Source organism: Scophthalmus maximus, chromosome 8 (genome assembly GCF_022379125.1).
Source record: "Scophthalmus maximus strain ysfricsl-2021 chromosome 8, ASM2237912v1, whole genome shotgun sequence".
In the NCBI taxonomy this organism is placed as follows: domain Eukaryota; kingdom Metazoa; phylum Chordata; class Actinopteri; order Pleuronectiformes; family Scophthalmidae; genus Scophthalmus; species Scophthalmus maximus.
This window is the reverse complement of record NC_061522.1, coordinates 25,811,884-25,834,495: the sequence shown is the minus strand read 5'-3', so window position 1 is coordinate 25,834,495 and position 22,612 is coordinate 25,811,884. Positions and strand designations below refer to the sequence as shown.

Below are 22,612 nucleotides of genomic sequence, written 5' to 3'. Positions count from 1 at the left end.
ACAGTTCAGGACTAGGGTTACTGGCATACTGATGATCTAGGTTGAGGATTGGGTCTCTGAGTCGAGACTGATCAGCTTTATACAATTTAGTTAAATTGGCAGTGTAAGCTATAATTTGACCTCCAAGGTAAGCTTTTAGGGATTCCCATAGTAGAGAGTTAGAGGTAGAGTCATTTTTGTTAATAGAAACAAACTCGTCAATATAGGAGGAAATATAATCACAGAAGCCCTCGTTAGAGAGAAGCAGAGTCCACTCTCCACAAAGGGCGGGGTCTTGGATGGGATGTCAATAGCATGTCAAGAACCAAAGGGGAGTGGTCGCTTATAACTATCGCCAAATATTCAGTAGAAACCACATTAGGAAGGAGACTAGCATTTATAAAAAAATAATCTATTCTAGAATAGGAGCGATGTACTGGTGTAAAAAAAGAAAATTCTTTTGCTTGTGGATTACGAAATCTCCATGGGTCAGCGCACCCGTTTTGTAGCATAAAATCTGCAAATGCCCTTGACATGGAAGAGCGATGAGACAGTCTGGAGCTGGAGCGATCTAATTCGGGGTTGATAGCACAGTTTAAATCACCACCAAAAATTAATCGATGTGTATTTAAAGCTGGGAGGCTGCTAAGTAGTTTGTTTGCAACCTACTTAGCTCCTATTTTTGATGAAATTACATGTTCACCAGTAAGACAGGTTTCTGCTGTATGGTCGCTGTTACAATCAGATACCTCCCATTAGGGTCTGAGATCGTGCTATAGTCGATATAGCCACACGCCTAGCCTTTGAGTTAAAGGTAGAGTGGAAGACCTGCCTTACCCAAGATTTGCGCAATCTGTGATGGTCGTTGATGCACATATGCGTCTCCTGTGGGAAACCTATATCCATTTTTAAATGTTTAAGGTGCGACAAAACTCTGGATCTCTTAATCGGGTGTCCCATGCCTTTGACATTCCATGACAGAAACCTAATAGAGTTTACTGGGTTATTAGACACCATTAGGGTAAATGGGTAGACAGTGTCCTACAAGAGAATACAGTGATATGAATAGACCAAGCATAAAGAGATGATAAAAAATACACATGTATTGCATACAGATGTAGACAAAATAGAAGAACACCAATAGATAGATAACCCTCCCCCCACCCCCCAAACCCAATGTCTTCATCCCCAAACGATGAAGACGGCAGGTTGAATGCAGCTTTAAACTTCCGATTCATCTCGACAAAGAAAGAAAAAACAAAACAAAACAAAAAAAAACACACTATCCTCTCTTCATGCAGAGAGGCCCAGAGCGTTCAAACAGAGCACCCTAGGTGCATATAAAATACAAATGAACACCTTAACTGGGCCAATATAGGCTTAAATCTTTTTTTACCTGACAGGGTGAGAGAGTTCAGTAAGATACAATGTCTGAAAATCCTCAGCGGGCAGAGAAGTGGGATTCGTAAAATTCCTGAGCTTCTTTCGGGCATTCAAAAAACCTCTTCTCCCCGCGATGCTCCACGCGTAGACGGGCTGGGAACAGTAGGGAGAATTTGACTTGCTTCTCGTAGAGGCAGCGCTTCACACCGGCAAAAGATGCTCTCTTTTTAGCGATGTTGGCGGTCATGTCGGGGAAAAAGTAAACATTCTGTCCACGGTACTTGAGCTGCTGTGCGTCCCTCTCTCGTCTCAGAACGCGTTCCCTAGCGCAGATGTAGTGGAATCGGACAATGAATACTCTCGGTCTGGCACCCCTTCCCTCATCCGCCGAGCACGTCGGGCCGATGCGGTGTGCTCTGTCAAGGACCGGGGGGGAGGAAAAGAAGCCGGCGCCAAGGACCTCAGTAAAAAAATGGCCATAAACTTGACTGGGTCTGCCCCCTCTGCCTTCTCAGGGATTCCAATCACACGTATATTATTGCGACGTGACCGCGATTCCAAATCCTCGGTCTTAGACATCAGTTGTGCATTTTCAGATTGCAAACTTGCACATTTAACCTCGAGGGCGGCGATCCGGTCGCTGTGGTCAGAGACGGCTGTCTCAATGCCGGTTATCTTCAGGTTGAGCGAGTTAGTGGTCGATTTGACGTCCTCAAGGGCAGCAGAAATTGGGTTCAGAGCTTCACCCACTACCATTTTCATGGTTGTAGTAAAGGTCGTTGTCAGGTCGGACAAAAGCACAGCGCGGAGCCTGTCTAGGTCCGGCGGCAGGGCATCATCGCCGCCATGACAGTCCGACATCGTGGCTGCCTCTCTTTCGGGCGAATTCTGCCCTTTCTCCTTCTGCCTGGTGCGGCCCTTCATCCCCGAACGGTCAGGGGTAGTAATAGCGAAGCAAAAATAAGTATTTTTGAGTAGTGTGTGGTGCTGGTATAAATCAAATATCAAAGAACGCCCGGGAGCCCTGCACAGCACGTCCACCTCATTTACATGCCAACTGGAAGCCTTCTTGTCAAACATAAGAACTGTAGTGTAACCATGGTAAGTACATCTTTGTCCTTGGTAATTTTGGTGACTCTGCACTGTACAGTAGCGAATTAATTAATTATTGATTTCAAATAAAAATTCACCAAATTTATGTAAAAGCATTTCTTGTCCAAAATAAGACCTGTAGTGTGACCATGGGAAGTCCATCTATGTCTGGTGTGATATTGGTAACACTATAGTTAAGAGCAGTGAACCTATTGATTTTTTTGTGGAGCTCGTCTTTTCGGCGATGCACTTTGCAGACAGTCCTTGGGCACTCGGCTCACATCCGTCTCACTGCCGCTGCACATAGAGACACGTTATTCTTCCAGCCCGGAAATCAGGTCACTTGGATGAAAATGTTACTGTAGCTCATTGTGTACACAATTCTGATTGGGAAGAGGCTACGCTTGCGTTTATAGCACGTTTTGTTTACAAGTTATTGAACCGGAAAGTCCGAATCTGTCAATATCTTTCCTACTTTACCGGACTGTCTGGCCGTGTGGGAAAGGGTCGGGCATAGCAGCGTTAAATCGGCAGAGTGGTTGAGACAGGAATCACCGTGGAGGAGAACTTCGTACAGGTACTACCGCTATCACAACCGGCCACCAAGGTAGTCCTGTCGAATGTTCCTCCCTTCATAACCGATGAGCTTCTCAGTAGAGAGCTCTCCGGACACGGGAAGGTGGTTTCCCCAATCAGGAAGATCACGTCTGGTTGTAAGTCTTCATTACTGAAACACGTAGTGTCCCACCGCAGACATCTCTATATGATACTGAACAACCGGTATGAGGAGCTCAACCTCTGCTTCCGTATTAAAATAGATGATTATGAGTACGTGATTTTTGGCTTCGGTTGTGGAGTGGAGGGACACACGGTGAAGTCCTGCCCGAGGCGGAGTTATCCGGCTCCGCCTGGCCCGGGGGGGGATACTTGTTGGGGCGGGCAAACAAAAAACCAACACAGGGTGAAAATAAGTGATCATTTCCCAGACTAAGGTCTTTTTTATTCTTCGGCCAGGCTCCACATAAGTCGTAGAGCACAGTCTGGCCAAATCGATCAAGGGGTTTTTAGATTAAAGAAACTTGTGCTGAAAGCAAAAAAACAAATAAATGATGATGGGAAAGGCAGCTTTTTTAATTTGTTTTATTTCTTGTTTTTAATACCTCACTCATTATGGATGTTTTTAGAGTGGGTGTTCTTAATGTTAACGGTCAGACATAAGGAAAAGAGCAATGATTTATGAAACTGCGAAAATGAAGAAAATGGATACTTTTAAAGCTGTTTTTATTAATGTGTACGCTCCAACAACTGGTGCAGAGAGAAAGCTCTTGTTTTTACCAAGAGTTAATGATGTTTTAAATGGTTGTGCATCAGAAGATTTTTTTATTCTTGGGTGGGGATTTTAACTGCACTGAAAATGACAGTAGACAGTACACCTGGTCCCACCTCAGAGAGAGTAGGGTCTCCTCAGACAGGCTGGATTGTATTTATTGTTTTAAACATCATTTTAATGTCTTTAAAAGTTGTAATATTTTACCTGCCGGTTTTAGTGATCATTCCCTGCTGTTGTGTAATGTTATTATCAGAAATATTTTACCAAAACGTGCATATTGGCATTTTAATTCTGTTTTAACATTTGACAATGAGTTCAGGGAAGTCCTTATTTATTTCTGGAATGTTTTTAGACAGAGGAAGGGTGATTTTAGCAGTCTTAGACAGTGGTTGGACCATGGTAAGACTCAGATAAAGATGTTGTGTCAGCAGCACACCCTCAATGTCAAAAGACATCATCAGATCTATGAAGGATCTAGAGACCGATATAGTGGAACTAGAAAATTTAAGTGAGTCCACATAAAATAGAGGCTGTTTTGAAAGTCTCAAAGTAAAAAAAATGGCTTTAGCCGACCTGCTGGACGCTAAAGTAACGGGTGCACTGGTCAGGTCCCGGTTCAAGAACATCCGGGAGATGGATGCTTCGTCTAGCTTTTTCTTCAGCCTGGAGAAAAAGAACGGGCAGAGGAAAGTTATCCACACACTGCTCTCTGACACAGGGCAGGAGCTCATGGAACCATACCAGATACCAAGGCGAGCTGTGAGTTTCTATACATCCCTTTACAAAAGTGAATATGAAGAGGAGCTGACACTCCTAGAGGAGTTCTGTAATGGACTGCCTCAAGTCTCAAGTCAAACTCACAGCTCGAGGCCCCCCTCCAGATGCAAGAGCTGCAGACTGCTCTGCAGGGCATGCAGGGATGACGGGCTCCTGGCATTGATGGCCTAACTATAGAATTTTAGAAAGCCCTCTTGGACATCTTCGCTAAAGATGTCCTGGAAGTGTTTAATGAGTGTCTGGCCTCTGGTTCCATGCCAGTGTCCTGCAGGAGGGCAGTCCTCACACTACTGCCAAAGAAGGGGAACCTGCAGGACATCAAAAACTGGCGCCCTGTGTCATTGCTCTGTGTGGATTACAAACTTCTTTAAAAGGTCTTGGCCTCCAGGCTGGGGAAGGTTATGGAGCAGGTCATCCACCCGGACCAGACCTAATGTGTACCCGGCAGGTCCATGGTGGACAGTGTCCATCTCATTCAGGATGTTTTTATTTCCCTAGTTCGTTGGGTATAGATACTGGTTTGATTTCACTAGACCAGGAAAAAGCTTTTGACCGCGTTGAGCACAACTTCCTTTGGAAAGTCATGGAGAAGTTTGGGTTCAGCACTGGGTTCATAGCTAAGATCAAGGTGCTGTACAGTGAGGTTGAGAGTGTGCTGAAGATTAACGGCAGTCTGTGTGCTCCTTTTAGAGTGTGTAGAGGTGTCAGACAGGGCTGTGCTCTGTCAGGGATGCTCAAAATAATACGCTCTAACCTACAAGGTGTGGTTTTACCTGGTTTTAATGGAAACATGATTTTATCAGAATATGCGGATTACATTACATTACATTCATTTAGCAGACGCTTTTGTCCAAAGCGACTTACAATAAGCGCATTCAAACATGGGGATAATACTCAAAGTGCAAAGGTGCATAAACATTCATGAAATAGGCAAAGAAAGCTTCAAGTGCTATTAGTCATAAAGTAAAAGAAAGTGTTCTTTATTTATTTTTATTTATTTTATTTCATTATTTTTACGTGTGTGTGCAGTATATTTAGTTAAATTTAGAATAGTGTATTCAGGGAGTATGGTGAAGTCTGAACAGATGAGTTTTCAGTCTGCGACGAAAGCATTGGAGGGATTCCTCTGTCCTGACAACAATAGGGAGCTCGTTCCACCATTAAGGAGCCAGGACAGAAAACAAGCGGGATTTAGAAGAGCGGTGGGTGCCAGCCTTTCACAGTGAGGGAGTGGCAAGGCGTTTGGCAGTGGTAGAACCGAGTCGGTGTGCTGTGGTGTAGAGTTTGACCATGTTCTGGATGTAGGAAGGGCCTGAACCATTTGCAGCACGGTAGGCGAGTACCAGTGCTTTGAATCGGATTCGAGTGCAGGGTGCGGAGGAATGGTGTAGTGTGGGAGAATTTGGTTAGGTTGAAGACCAACCGAGCCGCTGCGTTCTGGATGAGCTGCAGAGGTTGGATGGCGAATGCCGGCAGACCAGCTAGGAGTGAGTTGCAGTAGTCCAGACGAGAGATGACAAGAGCCTGCACCAGTACCTGCGTCGCCTTCTCTGTGAGAAACGGACGTATCCTCCTGATGTTGTGGAGGATGAATCTGCAGGAGCGGGTCGTCACTGCGATGTTGGCAGTGAAGGACAGCTGGTCATCCAGTTTCACACCCAAGTTCCTTGCAGTTTGAGTAGGGGTCACCACCGAGTTCTCAATGGTGATGGAGAGGTTGTTGGTGGGGGAGGCCTTCCCTGGGAGGAAGAGCATCTCGATCTTGTCCAGGTTGAGCTTCAGGTGGGGTGTCAACATCCACTGAGAAATATCGGCCAGAGATGCAGTGATTCGTGCTGCCACATGCGTTTCCGGTTGTGGAAAGGACCACATGAGTTGGGTGTCATCTGCGTAGCTATGATAAGAAAAGCCATGCGAGTGAATGACAGAGCCTAGTGAGCTGGTGTACAAAGAGAAGAGGATGGGACCCAGAACAGAGCCCTGCGGGACCCCAGTGGTGAGATTGCGGGGTTCTGACATCGATCCTCTCCATGTTGCCCTGTAAGTGCAGTCCTTGAGGTAGGTTGCAAACAGGGAGAGTGCCGTGCCTGCGACTCCCAGTTGTTGGAGGGCGGAGAGTAGGATCTGGTGGTTCACAGTGTCAAAAGCTGCTGAGAGGTCGAGGAGGTGACAACAGAGGAGAGGGAAGCTGCCCTAGCTGTGTGGAGTTCCTCTGTGACAGCTAGGAGGGCAGTCTCTGTTGAGTGTCCTGCCTTGAATCCTGACTGGTGGGGGTCAAGAAGGTTGTTCTGGTGGAGATATGTAGAAAGTTGAAACAAGACAGCACGTTCCAGAGTTTTGGAAAGAAATGGAAGAAGAGAGACAGGTCTGCAGTCTCTCCTGCAGAAGGGTCGAATGTAGGTTTCTTTAAGAGAGGGTTCACTCTTGCTGCTTTGAGAGTGCTTGGGAAGTGACCTGTTGACAGAGAGGTGTTGATGAGATGGCTAAGGAAGGGAAGGAGATCAGGAGCAATAGACAGAAGAAGGTGGGATAAAGGGGGCATGTGGTGGGGCGGTGGGAGGGGAGCAAGGATAGAACCTCACTGGGAGGTAGTGGTGAAAAAGCAACTAGAGAAGGAGATGAGGAGGGTGAAGGAGAGGCAGTGTCAGTAAGGGGGTTGGGAAATGAGGAGCAAATGGTGTCTATATTTTCTGCAAAGTAGTTTACAATGTCGCTTGGGCAGAGGGAGGAGGAAGGTGTGGGAGCGGGAGGGTCAAGGAGGGAGGAGAAGATGGAAAAAAGTTTTTTGGGGTTGGAGAAGGAGCACTGAATTTTAGATTCAAAGAAAGAGCTTTTAGCAGCAGATAAGGAAGCAGAGAAAGAGGAAAGAAGAGATTTATAGGCAAGAAGATCTTCAGGGCATTTTGATTTGCACCATTGCCATTAAGCTGCTCGAAGGGAGGTTCTGTGAGTCAGACAACCATGGAGCTGGATGGGTGGGGCGAACCCGCCGAAGGGTAAAGGACAGAGGGAGTCCAGGGAAGAGGACAAGGTGGAGAGAAGAGTGTCTGTGGCATAGTCAGCAGGCAGGAGTGAGAAGGAGTCAGCTGAGGAGACAGATGAGGCGAGAGAGGAGGGAGACAGGGAACGAAGGTTGCTGTGGACAGGTACAGTATGAGTGGAGGAGGGAGGTTTAGGAGTTAGAGAGAGGGGAAGAGAGTAAGTTATGAAGAAGTGGTCAGAGACATGGAGGGGAGTTACAGAGAGCTCAGTGGTAGAGCAGTTTCAGGAGTTGGTTACCAGTTTTGTGAGTCGGGGGGGGGTGAAAGTGCAAAGGCGGAAAGAAAGATTAAAAGCTGAGATGTTAAATTCTAAGTCGGGATCTTGACGTCACCAAGAAGTACCAGTGGGGGGCCGTCTTCTGGGATGTTAGACAGGAGAACGTCCAATTCCTCCAGTAGATTCCCAAGAGGGCCTGGAGGGCGGTAGATTCGGTGATGTTTAATTTCACGGGGTGAGTTACAGAAACAGCATGGAATTCAAATGATGTAGGAGTAAAGTGTGGAAGGGGGTAAGGAGAGGATTTCCATTCAGGAGAGAGTAGCAGACCAGTGCCTCCCCCTCTGCCAGCAGGTCGAGGTGTGTGGGTGAAGGAGTAAGCTGAGGAGAGGGCCGCAGGGGTGGAGGTGTTGTCGGGAGATATCCAGGTCCAGAGCAAGAAAGTCTAGGGACAGAGAGGATGCGTAACCAGAAATGAACTCGGCCTTGCGGGTAGCAGACTGGCAGTTCCACAGGCCGCCTGTGACAAGGTGCTGGGTCTGTTTAATTCGGGAGAGGTAGATGAGATTGAGAAGATTTCTGTGCTGTAGTGGGTGGGTTTGTGGTGTAAAGTGTCGACGAGAAGAGTAGTGTACAGGAATGGAAAATAAACACATGATACTTGGAAGAAAAGAAGAGTAAAAATTCAAAAGATACTCGCTCCCACTCGGCCTCCCACGAAAGACTCCTGTTTTTGTCTGATTCGTCTTCGTATGATGAGTCTTCGACTGCCGCTTCAAAAGGTTGGCTTTTAACACAAGTGTTGATTGCCAAAGTGGATAATGCTGTTTTTAACTGTTTCTAAATTTCTAAATTTAACAGGGTTACCTCCATTTTATCAAGGTGTTTTTAAATCATGGGCCCTTTTTAATCAAAAAAGGTGTCCTGAAGCTGACTCTCTGCAGTGGTTGTCAAGAGAACCACTGATCCATGGAACCAGACTGGATGTCAGCAGCAATGCAACACCCGGCCTGACAGAGGCGCTGATCCGGTCTGGAACCCTCACACTAAAACAGCTGGTGGATGCAGTGGGGTCGGTGCTGAGCAATGCCCAGGCTCTGGGTTCTCTGTTGGGGCTATAGCTGGTGCAGCGGGCCCAGAGGCTCTCTGGGAAGGAGAGGAGCCTCCTTAACACATGCTACCAGGAAAAAACTGAACCCGATCCTGCTGATCCCTTCCCGGAGATTTTCCTGAGCCCAGACCTGGGATAACTCACTGGGCCCTTACTCAAATCTACAAATGAACAGAAACTGACTCTCCACAGAGCTGACAAAAAGGCACTCTACTTTAACTGTGTGAAGAGCATCCACAAGTCTGGACTAAGGAACAGACCCTCCACTGTGTGGTCACAGAGATTTGGTGAAAATGGACTTTGCCCACAGTGGAGGATTTTATACAAACCTCCCCTAAAAAAGCGAACTGGCGACCTCCAGTGGAGAATTTTACATGGTGCTATTGCCTCCCTGTGGAGAACAGGGAAGGGCAGTAGGCCAGAACAGTGTGGTTGTTGGACCACAGGAACAGACTCTGGTTAGAATTCAGATTTTATAAAAATATCGGAGATATAGGAACTTTTAAAAAACTGTTGGTTTTACGAAAAAATACTTTGTTCTGCTGATGATGACGATTTGCAGTTTGCAAAATTTTTGACTGACGGATTTATAAAAACAAAAAGGGAAGTATTCACTTGAACTGTATTTGAACTCGATTTTTGATGAAAACATGAAAATAAAGTGCTTTTGTAAAAATCTAAAAATCTCTCCTCCCTCTTTTTTCTCTCTCTCTCTCTGCCCACATGTATTTACATTACATGTCACAAACTCTGTTTTCTCTCTCTCCTAGTGTATCTCTGACCCCAGAGCTGCAGGACACAATTATTATCATTATTATTATCATTCATAATAGACTGCATGGTGGTGTAGTGGTTAGCACCTTCGCCTCACAGCAAGAAGGTCCTGGGTTCGAATCCCGGTTCAACCAGGGTCTTTCTGTGCGGAGTTTGCATGTTCTCCCCGTGTATGCGTGGGTTTTCTCCGGGTTCTCCGACTTCCTCAGTCCAAAGACATGCAGAATGGGGTTAGGTTCATTGAAGACTCTAAATTGACCGTAGATGTGAATGTGAGAGTGAATGGTTGTCTGTCTCTGTATGTGGCCCTGTGATAGGCTGGCGACCTGTCCAGGGTGTATCCCACCTCTCGCCCAATGTTAGCTGGGATTGGCTCCAGCGCCCCCCCGCGACCCTTAAATGGATAAAGCGGTAGACGATGAATGAATGAATTATCACTAATAATAACAACAACATACTTGTAATATTTATATATATATTTATATATTTATATACTTATATTATAAGTATGAGTCTGGTAGAGATTGAAGCGGTTGTTGTACAACTGTCCTCTCCCTCTCTTCTCTCCTCCCATCTCTCCTCTCACCCTCTTTCTCACCCTCTTTCTCTCTTCCCCATTTCTCTCTTCACCCCAACCGGTCGAGACAGATGACGCCAAAAACTGAGTCCAGTTCTGTCAGAGATGTCTTTCTGTTCTCTCCACCATTGCCAAGTGCTTGCTCATTGTGGGATTTGTTGGGTTTTCCCTGTAATATTGTAATATTGACTGGAATATGTACTGGAAGTTGTGCAGCATTATTTGCTACATTTAATAGTTTGAATATGTCTAATGATAAGCAACTAAAGGGAGAAGCAGCACCAGAGATTTAATTGAAGTTATTATTTTGTCATTATAATTCAAAATCTGTTTCTTCAATTTATTGCTCAAATGCCTTATTAATACGCCTCAATTTTGCACAGATAAGGAGCCATGCCATTAGTTCAAACACTAGGTTATTATAGAATTTTTTTGCATGAAATGTTACTGATTGCTAGACATTTGCATCCATATTGACAAAGTCTCATTGTGGGAAAGGTCATCTTAACAGGTGAACAGAGCAACCTCGTTTCAATTCAGTTAAATTTATTTGTACAGCGCCAAAACACAACATGCCTTATCTCCAGGCACTTAAAATAGTGAGGTCGTGACCTCACAACTTTACGTAGAAACCCAACCGTTCCCACAATGAGCAGCACTTGGGGAACATGGAGAATAAAACCTTTTAACAGGAAGAAATTTCAAGCATAACCACACTCAGTTGTGGGAGAACCATCTGCCACGACCGGTTGGGGTGAGGGGAGAGAAATGGTGGCGAGAGGAAAAGAGAAGAGGCCAGGAAATATTTTTCATTGCTGCTATTTACTGGACCAAGCAAAATTGCTTCCAAAATGATACAATCTCACATCTGAAATGTAGCGAATCCGAAGAGGATTGTATTTTACTATTGCAGGGGAGTTGACTCACGCTGTCCTTATGACAGCTGATGCTGTGCCCTGCAGGTTTTTTGATGCCTGTAGCAACATACTGAGAGAATAATAACAGTGCTTTTCTCTCAATAATGACTTCACTGCAGACATGATGCAGAAAAGACATGCACCAACACAGGATCAACATAATCCGCTGATTTCAAAGACAAACGGCTGCTCACATAATTTACAGTATTGGATGGCATTCAGTTGCTTATGAATATGTAATGGCACTAATTGACTAACTGTATCACTGTTTAATTCAATGAAAAACAAAGATAACACCTCCTTCCTTGCCAAGATTAAATACTGATTCCAGGCTGCGCACTAATATACTGACGCGTATAAACTATATATATATATATAAAGATAAGGGTTACGGTAAGGGTATCAACTACAGTAATAGGCAGATAAGCAATATGTTCAAAGCTCAGTGCATCCTCGGACAGTAATGAAAAAGAACTGAAAAATAGGCAACATGACATGATCTTATCTTATCTGTCTGTTCATTCATGATGACTAAAGAAGAAAAAAAAATCAAGCTGCTTTCATCATTTCTCATTCTCCAATGAGGTCTTTTTGTCTGACAAGTGAATGTCAAATTTAAATTCTTTTCAATGAAATATAAACTATAATGGTACAGAAACCATATTTTTCTTCAGAGGTGGATAAAATACTTTTCATGGTCATTTTTGTTTATCTTTATTGATCCCCATGGGGAAATGGGGGTAGAATATTTGTGGACACTAGGGTATTTGTAGCAGCTGACTAGAGCTTTCCAAACAATTTTTTTTCAAACGATTAATCTAGTGATTATTTTTTCGATTATTTGACTAATCTAACGGCACGCGCCAGCCCTGACATTCATTGCGCTGATATTGTTGTTGTTTGATTTCTTCTTCCTTCCCGTCACCACTGGACTGGAGTGTGGGACAAGAGTTAATCTAGTTGTTTGGGGCGACGCATCGACGCAAATTAGTTGAGTCATGACAACATGGGGGATACCCTCTATTATAGATGAATCAGAAGAACTGAACACTGGACTCCAAAGATGGACCTGATTTTAAGGAACACAAATTCTCTTCAATAGTCTCAGAAACAGAGGGTTCCCAAAATGTTTCCTCCAGTCAGTCAGAAACAGTAACTCGGACTCCCGGGCTCCCACCTTTTCACCGAATGGTGATGATCAACCACAATACTAACCCTAACACTAACCCTACACAAAATGTTGGTCTCAGGACAGCAGCCACCACAATCCGGATGTTCTCACAGTTACCATGTGTTCACTGAGGGTCTACAAATCCCTATTCTTAAATTGAAATGCAGTTTTCACATCTTTCATACAGAGTCCAAGAAAGAGGTTTTCCTAGCAATTACATTTGTTTACTGGAATGGTGTGTGAGACAAAGAGAAAAGAGAGTGTGAGCCAGTGAGAGAGAGAAGGCGAGAGAGAGGATGATAATGTTATAAATGAAAGCAATCTAATCAGGAAGACGTATTGGCCCTGCTTCTCTTTTTCAGGCGCTCGTAACTAATGACCCTCTTAATGACGGCTATACCCAATATTATCGTGTGTGTGCAGATTAGAGGTTCGAGCATATGTTTGGGAATGTGTGTTAATGATCATGGATGTGAAGGTATATGTGTGTGCGTAGGCAGCATGGGTGTGTGTTTCTGCAGTGATCAAATGAGCAAACAAACTGCTGGAGGTTCTATCACGAGAGGCTGGGAAAAGTCATTACTCACTCAGACCAGTCAGATACGTAGCAAAACATGAGGCGGCGGGCGTGATAGGGCAGCCAGCAGACCACGAAGGCTATGACCACCGCTCCTGGACACAAGAGACAGAGAGAAAGCATTAGAACCCCTGAGGAAGTCAGAAATAATGTAGGCAGATACAGTGAGGATAAATATTACACTCAAAGCATAATAGTGATGCAGTAATTCCAAAGTCTTATCTGCAAATTGTGCATAATGTTCACATGGTTATGATGTGAATACTGCCAAAGAATAACAACATCTTGATTGAAAAGACAGCGCGCACAAGTTATCCCAGAGCCTAAACAAGCAAATTATTTCATTTCAATGTAAAGAAAAATACACCATGTCTGTGTTCAGATTTTATTGGCTAATGATTGTCAAGGCGTGTGACTTTTTCCATGAATTGCAGTTATCGGTTTCTAAACAGTTCTTAGCTTAGTACAGTATTGTTGCATCTGCCAAGGAAGGTATGCCCTCCCACCCTATCCATTTGTTTGTTTCTTTTTTGGCTGGTTTGGTTTTGTCTGTCAGCAGAAAACTACGCAAAAACTACTGATAATATTTCTATGAAATGTATTGGAAGGATGAGACATTGGCCAAGAAATTTTAGGGGGTGGATCTGAACAAAGGGACTGATCAAGGAACTTGAGATAGGGCATTTCTTGACATTTTCAAGGAATAATGCATGGATCTGGATGGAATTTTTTTTTTTTTTAATACTATTATTAAATTATTTATTGGAGTGATCTGATTGCAGATCCAAATAAAAATCCAGTTAGAGCAGATTTAAATGTGGCTTCGTTGGGCCATGGTGGACATATGCACTCTACTAGTTACTACAATGTTTGGAACAGACATTTTCATAATATAGTTTAAAAATCACTCTATTACAGGTCCTTGTAAGAGTCCTTGCAGTGTCCTTATTGTGCATGTTTGCCCTCCATATTTTTTTGGAACTGAGCCATTGTAAATGAAATGAGTTCAACCTATCCTTATTTTGCTAAGACATGTCAAAATGTCATGCAATCCAATTAATAGATTCATTAATCAACCAATGAAGAACAATTCAGAATGAAAAAGTTAAATGTCTAGTCTAAATATCAAACTTTGTAACCGTTAATCCACCTAGAAATGGGGAGAGGAGACAGAACAGAACAAAGGAGAGGACATGAAAAGGTCAGATTGAATCCACACATAAAGAATCATTTAAGGACTGTTGGACGTTTTACGATGAGCAAAGACCGTTGCGCACAAGTTAAACGCCCTAAACAGGCAAATTATTTTGAATTTCATTTCAATGTAAATAAAAATAAACCATGTATGTGTATTCAGATTTCATTGGCTAATGATTCTCAAGGTGTGTCACATCCACATGAATATTTGGTTGTTTTGATGTTTATATGAAAAAAACAATTGAAAGCCATGTGACACATCTGAAAAACATGCACCTGACATATGGTTCTAACTTCTGCTGCCTTTAATGCTTTTTTATAACGTTGGGGTTTCAAGAGATAATTAAAAGTGGTCACTGAACTTACTAACCTAGGGTCTACTGGCTGCCGTTCCAATGTCTGTGTCATGACTGGTGGGTTGCAGCACTCCTGCCTCTTTCCTGTGTGTGTGTGTGTGTGTGTGTGTGTGTGTGTGTATGGGTCTGTGCGTGTGATTAATGTAACACTCTAGGGCAGTAGAGTACTCAGATATGGACCAGTGACTAGGTTCGTAATAAGGGAAGGAATAAAGTGACAACACAATGATTAACTGGAGCCACAGGTTACTTTTAAATTGACTGTATTAAACTTTGTAGAAAAAATAAAATAAATTTCAGTGCAATCAAGAATATTCAGCAATGTTTCACAGTTTAGACCATAACATTGAATCTCAAACAACTCTCTGTAAACACCATTAACTAGCGGAAAAATTGTCCATAACAACAAATAAAATAAAATAAATTCCTTGGAAGGGTTCCTTTAAGTTTAGTTTTCCTTTAAGTTCAGTTTTTGTTCCTTTAGTTCTCTTGGTTCGGCCAGTTCAGTATACTTTAGTAAAAAGGGGAATGTCAAGTCAGATGTCAAAAAGTCAAGGGGTCGTGTGTGGCGCTTCAGAGCGCTTTCACCTGATATACTCAAGTGATGAGGTAAAGGAAGAATGGTCTCCTCCTCGGCACAGGTGATCTCGGTCCACTCCTTTGGATAAGGAGGTATGTTCACTAGCTCGCCACCCCTTCGTCAAGGGGAATTCGATCCAGATTCTCGAGAGGGTTTCCAAGGACTCCAAAAAAACTAGCCTATATGAAAATAGGCTATTACTACATGGGTCTTGAAATAACACTCTTTATGGCCATGATGGATATCATCAAAATCCTCAACATACTGTTGAAACACAATAGTAATACAGTGAATGAATTATCTTTTTAATTGTACAGTGTTTTCCACATATGAAATGTGCTATACTCTTAAGTAAATATGAATTATCTTTAGCTATTTATCACTTCAACTCTTTTAACTATGAAATATGATTAAATAAACCTTATTTAACCATGTGTGTTTTTACTGTGTAACATAAAACACATCTTACAGGCTACACCTCAAAATAGTAAATTCAAGGCTATAAGTGCATATAGAAGTCTTTTTAAACATATGCTACATACCATTAGCACAGGTAGTGCATAACAGAGCATACATGCTCAAAAACATAAAAACACCACAAAAGTAAAGTGCAAATAAATTGAACAGCAAAATAAAATGGTTTAGCTTCATATTTTCTATCAGATTATCAGTGAAAGAATATGCTGCTTTAAATGTAGCTTCAACACTCTCTGTACAACAGTAAACATAAAGTCAGGTTCACACAGCATCAGCGGTAAAAATACGAGCTTCCTACGTAGCCTTGTGGTAACACACAGCATGGCTAGCACGGTTGGCCATGAGCATTAGCTTTAGCTTCTAGCTTCATCAACTCACCAAGACTCTGCCAAAAGTAATGAAACTCCCGGCGCTCGGTTATCAGGTCACTCTCTCTCACTTCGGTTATGTTTCCCTTCAATTCCAACTCCGTGTGTATACAGCTTAATAACTGCCACTTGTTACAGTTTGACTCGTTTTCTCCACTCGTTTCACTCGTCTGCTGGTGTTATCGTTCTGTCTGCGCATTGACGACAGTTACGTGAGGGGGCGGGGCCAATAAGACTCCAATATGAGCAAAATCACTGTGATTGACAGCTTAATGACCCAACAGGTAAACAATATGAGAATTAAGGGAATATTACAGACGAAATAAAGAAAGGGGAAACTTTATGAGAAATAAGTAAATAATATGGGCAATAAAATAATATAACAGGGCCCAATTTTCTACTGGGTTACACCAACAAATCCAGCAGCTCATCTCCGTCACCTCTGGAGACAACCACAGGCTGCACTCTATCTCCCGATATGTTTACAGTACACATCACTAACCCTGTTTGTGTTTTCTATCTCTCCTAGTGTATCTCTGACCCCAGAGCTGCAGGACCCAAACCCGTCATTATTATTGTTATTATTATTATTATTAATATCATCATCACTAATAATAACGTCAACATCATTGTATTTTTTAATTATAAGTATCAGTCTGGTAGAGATTAAAGCGGCGGTTGTACAACTGTCCTCTCTCTCTCTTCTCTCCTCCCACCCTCTTTCTGCCCACTTCTCCTCTCTTCCCCACTTCTCTCCTCACCCCAACCGGTCGAAACAGATGACCGCCCACAACTAGTCTGGTTCTGTCAGAGATTTCGTCCTGTTTAAAGGGAGTTTTTTCTCTCCACCGTCGCCAAGTGCTTTGCTCATTGTGGGATTTGTTGGGTTTTCCCTGTAATATTGCAATATTGACCTCACTATGTAGTGCCTTGAGACAATGTATGTTGTGATATGGTGCTATACAAATAAAATTGAATTGAATTGAAAAGTCATTTCTGACACGAGGATGTAAAGTCTGTATAAACTTGTGAACAGCTTTGGAGCTGGTTTTCCACACAAGTTTAACTTTCTCCCTTTGGGTTGCATTAGGCAAGTCAATTAGGGTGTTCTCTAGTTCCCTAAAGTAATTGTCAATATTTTGATCAGAGTTGCCTGGATCAAAATGTTAAATGTAATTTGCTAGAAACTCAAGCACTTCAAGACAAGGGAACTGTGATAATCAACTGTGATGAAGGCGAGACTAAGCTAGCATTACCTTTAGCATGTCCATCGCGCGCTGCAGTTCTCATTGGTTGAGAGGCAGGGGCGGAACAGCTGTCAATAATCTCATGGAAATGCAGAGAAGGCTGGACTATCCTGAAATGTGCTGGTCCCTGCTTTGGAGAGATTAGCACAGGTTAAAGTGTCATGTGTCATTTGCTTGAAAGAACACTGGGCATAATACCTTCTAGAAGATAAGCTACATGTCTCCTTAATGTCTTAAAAATACGTCTGCTCCCAAGCAGTCACCACCACTTTCATTTGGTCACCGCAGTTGCAGTACGCTCAATACTTAAGGAACCATAGCATCATTTTTGGTTAAAAAAACAGCTCCTAAACGCAAGTCATCTAAACATTACTTGTTTAAAGGAAGGGTAGGCGATTTCGAAAATCGCTCGCAAAGTCCCACTCGCTTCCTTCAGACCTCTGTCCAAAGCTCCTCCCCCACAACACATGAACGCGCACTGCTGCCTGAGTCTGACTGCATCGGAGGAGGAAGACACGAGCGGAGCACAACATGCTAACTGAGTGTTCGTGGCTCATTCACAAGTAAGAAAACACCGGACATTATCATAATATAAATGTAAACAATGAAAAGGGCTATTGTTGGTGGGCACATTTGTCCAGCTAACATGTTAGTGTTGGGAAATATCATTGAAAATAGAGTTATGATGCAGTAACTTGTTGCTGGCTAGATAGCAACAGACTGCTGCAGGCTAAGCTAAAACATAAACACGGCTGGCAGTAATACACAGACGTTTGTTTTGACTTTATATTTTTAAACTTCAGCGCATTTCAGCCATATTGTAACGATGAAACAGCTGCAGCACCTTTGTAGCACGTCAGACCGTTGTTGGACGATGAGTGTTGTTGGCTCAGACTGAGTTTACTCCAGACTCTGTTCAATGTATCTAATCATACATGTAATCATTTATCATGTATCGAATCTAATCATGTGTTACTGTACAGGCCAGTACTCGAGGACTGAGCTTGGAGCAGTGATGTGACACAAGCCTGCTGCTTCACTTACTACACCTCCAACACCGGGCAGTCCCGTTGCAGGCTTAACCTACTTGTGTCTGCCAGAACTGCCCACAGACATGGAAAGAAAATCCTGTGGGCAACTTCATGACTCCCGTGTCCAGGCTGCCACATATGGAGGTTTACATTTTGCACATGCAGTATTTTGTGCAATACCAATGTTTATTTATGATCTGCTCTATATTGTTGGAATAAAAATCTTTTAAAGGGCCCATATTATGCTCCAGGCACCTTTTCAGCGTGCCTCCACGTATATTTGGTTATCTGGGGTGTCTGCAAGCCCACGGAGAATGAAAAGAAAACAATGAGTCGTTGATTTGTGGTTTGGGTTGGCCGTGCAGACGGTCTGTAAATGAGCCATTCACAGCCTGGGTGTCAAGGAACGTAAGTTGACTCCTGCTACTGGAGCAACCACGCCCCCAACCTGAGCGGCACCTTTGAAGTGCGTAAAAACAGATCGCGTCTACGCAATAATTTTCTCCCCGGAAGCGAAATGACCGCAGGAATGGCCAAAAGACATAATAATGTTTGCTCCGGAGGAGGCAAATGTACGTTTTCAAGATCGTATGTGCTCTAGGGCTGGGCGATATGGCTGAAAACTGTATCACGATATAAGCGTTCCGGCGTAGGTAGACTCGCGGCCGGCCCTGGGTAGTTAGATTTGCGGCCGGCCGGCGTAGGTAGATCGCGGCCGGCCGGCGTAGGTTGCAAGCGGCCGGCAGGCGTAGGAAAACACTTTGCTCCAGTTTCTTCCAACGAAGACAAAAAAATGATCGAAACGTTCTTTCGAACGCATTTTCTATTGATAACGTGTCTATCGCGATACATACATCGCCAGCCCTGTGCTCTGTGTGTAATTATGGAGAATGTGTTCGCTGTGCCTCCCGGGTCTCTACGTCGTGTTTGTGCCTTGTCACATGCGACTGTTGTCATGGCAGCGCAACGGCGTAGTTGCGCAGCAGACCCGGGGAGGAGCGAGGAGGGGCTTTGCGGTACACGAAGGGAGGGGGGCGAGATGTGAGCAGGAAAGCGCTGGAATCGACCGTAGTCTCACAGGGCTGTTTATACAGAAAGAGGAGGGTGCTGTTTGGCTTGATCCTTGAGGTGTTTTGACATGGAATGGCAAAGACATGTAGTACACATACCTGAAAACCAATGTAACTTGTGTAAAAGGGGGCATAATATGGGCCCTTTAAATGTTCAAGGCCTTTTCTTTATACTCACAGCATAAACAATCCAAACATTACATTTACCTCTTTACAAGCTGCACAAATAATGACAACACAATTTGTCACATGTGCCTGTTTATTTTTTTGGAACATCATACAATATACCAAAAATATATATATATATATATTATAATATTAGCATAAACAACATATGTACAAAAAAAGGAAGAAACTGTCTGCACAGGGTTTCCTGGCTCTTTCGTGTCAAAGCAGCTCTGTCGGCTGACGGGTCAGGCTGTGCTGTCGTCGACTCTAAGGCATTGGTCCTGTAAAAAATATCACAATAATAATCAACATTACTGTAAAAGACTGACAAAACTCTACACCAGCATTATCTGCAGTGACGAACATGACTGTCACCTTTTGTGGGAGCAAAGTATAATTGATTTAGTGATTTGTTGGTGGACCAGCCTATCTTTCATATGGATGTGTTATGACTTTGTTTAGATAAATATTGAACATCATTAGTAGTTCTGAGGTTCAGAATCTGTAAAGAAAAATTAAAAACAACTCACCTGGCATAAATGTTTACACTTTGGAATTTTTTACAACATTGCCATATGGATTTTAAAGTAGCTTTTGTACACGAGTATGTTACCACTTCATGCTCAACCTACAGTATCATAAGCAGACTCACCTGGTCCTCTGCTGACTTCTCCATCTCCAAATTTATCAATACTGAACGTAACATGTCCAAATTCAACACTGTACTTTCTTGTTCCCTAAACAAGACACATGCCAAGTGTCCCGCTGATAAGATGAACGGTTCTCCAGATATGACTGACGGACTGATTTCTTGAATAATTAGCAGGATTAGCAGGAAGATGTCTCCAGCAGTGGAGAGTAGCCTCTCTGCTGCCATGAAACGAAAATCCCAATACAGAAAGAATTATGGTCACCTGATATATTGCAATATCCTCAAGAAATAATCTGTTCATTAAAAATTCTACTTTCCCCCCAAATTCCTGCAGGTCTGAAGTTCAATATTAATGTTAATTTTAATTAATTGTTAATTTTAATCAATTGTTCTGTTAGTATTTTATGCAAAGAATGATATTTTTAAAAGAAGCTATTTTTCTTTTGTAGTTGTACAACACACGTAAAGGTTGTAAGTCTACAGCTCACAGTTGTTTACAAGAGCATAAAGTTCTTATAGATCTTGACTCATAAATTGCTATCAAAGTTCACCAGATTGATGGATTTAACTTTAAAATGTACAAAATTTTATTTCGGGGGAGCATGTTCTCGGACCCCCCTAGTGGGCTCTGACCCCCATAGTCTCTCAAAATCTCCACTGCTCTCTGCTATCATTGTCCTCGCTATCGCTAGTCATTTATGCTACTGCCCACTGACATGGTTTTGAAGCTACTGTTATACAATTTTTGTTCTCTAAAGTCTTAAAATGTGCAAATTTAGATCAGGGAAAAAATATAAAATTATTGGACCTCAGTATTGCTAAAATCCTGGATACGGGCCTGACCGACAGAGAGCACCGTCACCATGTGTTCATTTTCTGCTTTCTCCCTTTCTCCTCTTCAACACATCTAGCTCTCTTTCAGTTTGTGTGTGTGTGTGTGTGTGTGTGTGTGTGTGTGTGTGTGTGTGTGTGTGTGTGTGTGTGCGTAATTATAGTCGCATATCAAATCGCAATATCTGTCAGAAAAATCGCAATGAGATATTTTCCCCAAATCGTTCAGCCCTAATGTCATGTGAAGTCCACTGCTCTCTCTCAGCTAACTTCATTCATTCTTCATTATCTCTTCTCGCTGGGTGTGCTTGTTTATGTCAACTTGCTGGATACTAAATAAAAGTTGTAAGTAGTGTAGTTCAAATAATATTCATACTGGTTTAAATCATCAATTTGACAGGCCTTCCTATCCTTGCTGAGCTAGAGTTCTGTATAAAATGAATTAAAGGTCTGAACAATAGTCAAAACAATAATATGCCTAATAACAACAATAAGAATCATCATAACAATAATAATACTAATAATAGGGCCTAATCATTAATAATCAGGGCAATTGACCTATCTTAGTTGATGGGGGGTGGGGGGCAGTAAGGGACCTAGATAATGGATAGGGGGGCGCTGGTCTAAAAAAGGTTGAGAACCACTGCATTAGGTGATTTACGGTAGGCTATTATGTGTGACAATCTGTGACAATTCACCCCATCATCTTAAAATACTGTCTGCAAAATTTTAGTAAATTTAGGCAATTTAAGACAATTTAAGACATTTTAAGGACCCGTGGGAACCCTCTCAATATCACACACACAGCAAGGGGAAAAACTCAGGACAAACACAGTTTCAAATTTGAAAGAAATAGCTACCATTGCAGTAATCCATGACACTAATCAATTTCTGGTTAATAACAATGGTCATTATGGCCACAGCTTACCTCACTTCGCAGTGCTCTGCTGGTCAACTAGGCTGGGAAAACCTATGAAGGAGAGATCACCATTAGCTCTCAGAGAAGCTAACACATACTGACCAAACCGAACTATTTGAGGCTCCAGATTTTTTTTTTTACAGTGTTGTTAATGTCGCACTATTACCAGCAGTAAAACTAACACTACAACCAACATTCTTATTTTATTTTATTTTTATGTCTGTTAAAAAAAAAATAGCACACGCAAACCTACCGTGAGTTAGCTGCTAATATAACGTTTCTCTGTATGCTAGCTTCAAATCTCGGGCAACAAATGCATTACAAATGACAAAAACAGTGACAGCTAACGTTACTCGGCACATACGATCAAATAATGTGCTCTTTCATATTGAAAAACTCATGACAATTAGTTTGACGAAATCCAACGTTTTGACACTTACCTCTGTCTCAGTCTGGACAAGCTCAGAATGATGCAGCTAAAAAAAGCCTGTCTTCACAGTAGTTTCCGTAATAGCCGCGCCTACAGGAATTTCACAATAAAACGCAAAATTGTGGTATTATATTGTAAAATATCACAATTAAAACCTGTGGTGTAATTTACTGTGAAATTTACAGTTATATGAAATTCTGAAATAATTTACAGTGTAGGATTGTTTGACCTTGGAAGTGTATTGATTTGAGTCAATGTGTTCACTTGGTGTTATTCTTATATCTATTCATAGCTTATTTTGATGTTGATAGTACCCTGTGACTATGACCCCATTTTCACC

At 42.6% G+C, this 22,612-nt stretch overlaps 1 protein-coding gene and 1 long non-coding RNA gene across 2 annotated transcripts in view; both read right to left on the bottom strand.

Annotated features, from left to right (window-relative positions):
• The window catches only part of ntsr1 (neurotensin receptor 1 (high affinity)), a 108,184-nt gene that overhangs the window by 14,197 nt on the left and 71,375 nt on the right, over positions 1–22,612 (bottom strand). Inside the window, exon 3 of the mRNA XM_035645571.2 lies at positions 12,957–13,041. Within this exon, the coding sequence (XP_035501464.1) occupies positions 12,957–13,041 (85 nt within the window). The remainder of the gene's footprint in view (positions 1–12,956; positions 13,042–22,612) is intronic.
• On the bottom strand, positions 19,416–22,299 carry LOC124850484. Its single transcript, XR_007031372.1, has 3 exons — positions 22,283–22,299; positions 21,852–21,893; positions 19,416–19,721 (listed from the first exon to the last, which is right to left on the bottom strand). It is a non-coding gene; the product is annotated as an uncharacterized LOC124850484 (long non-coding RNA).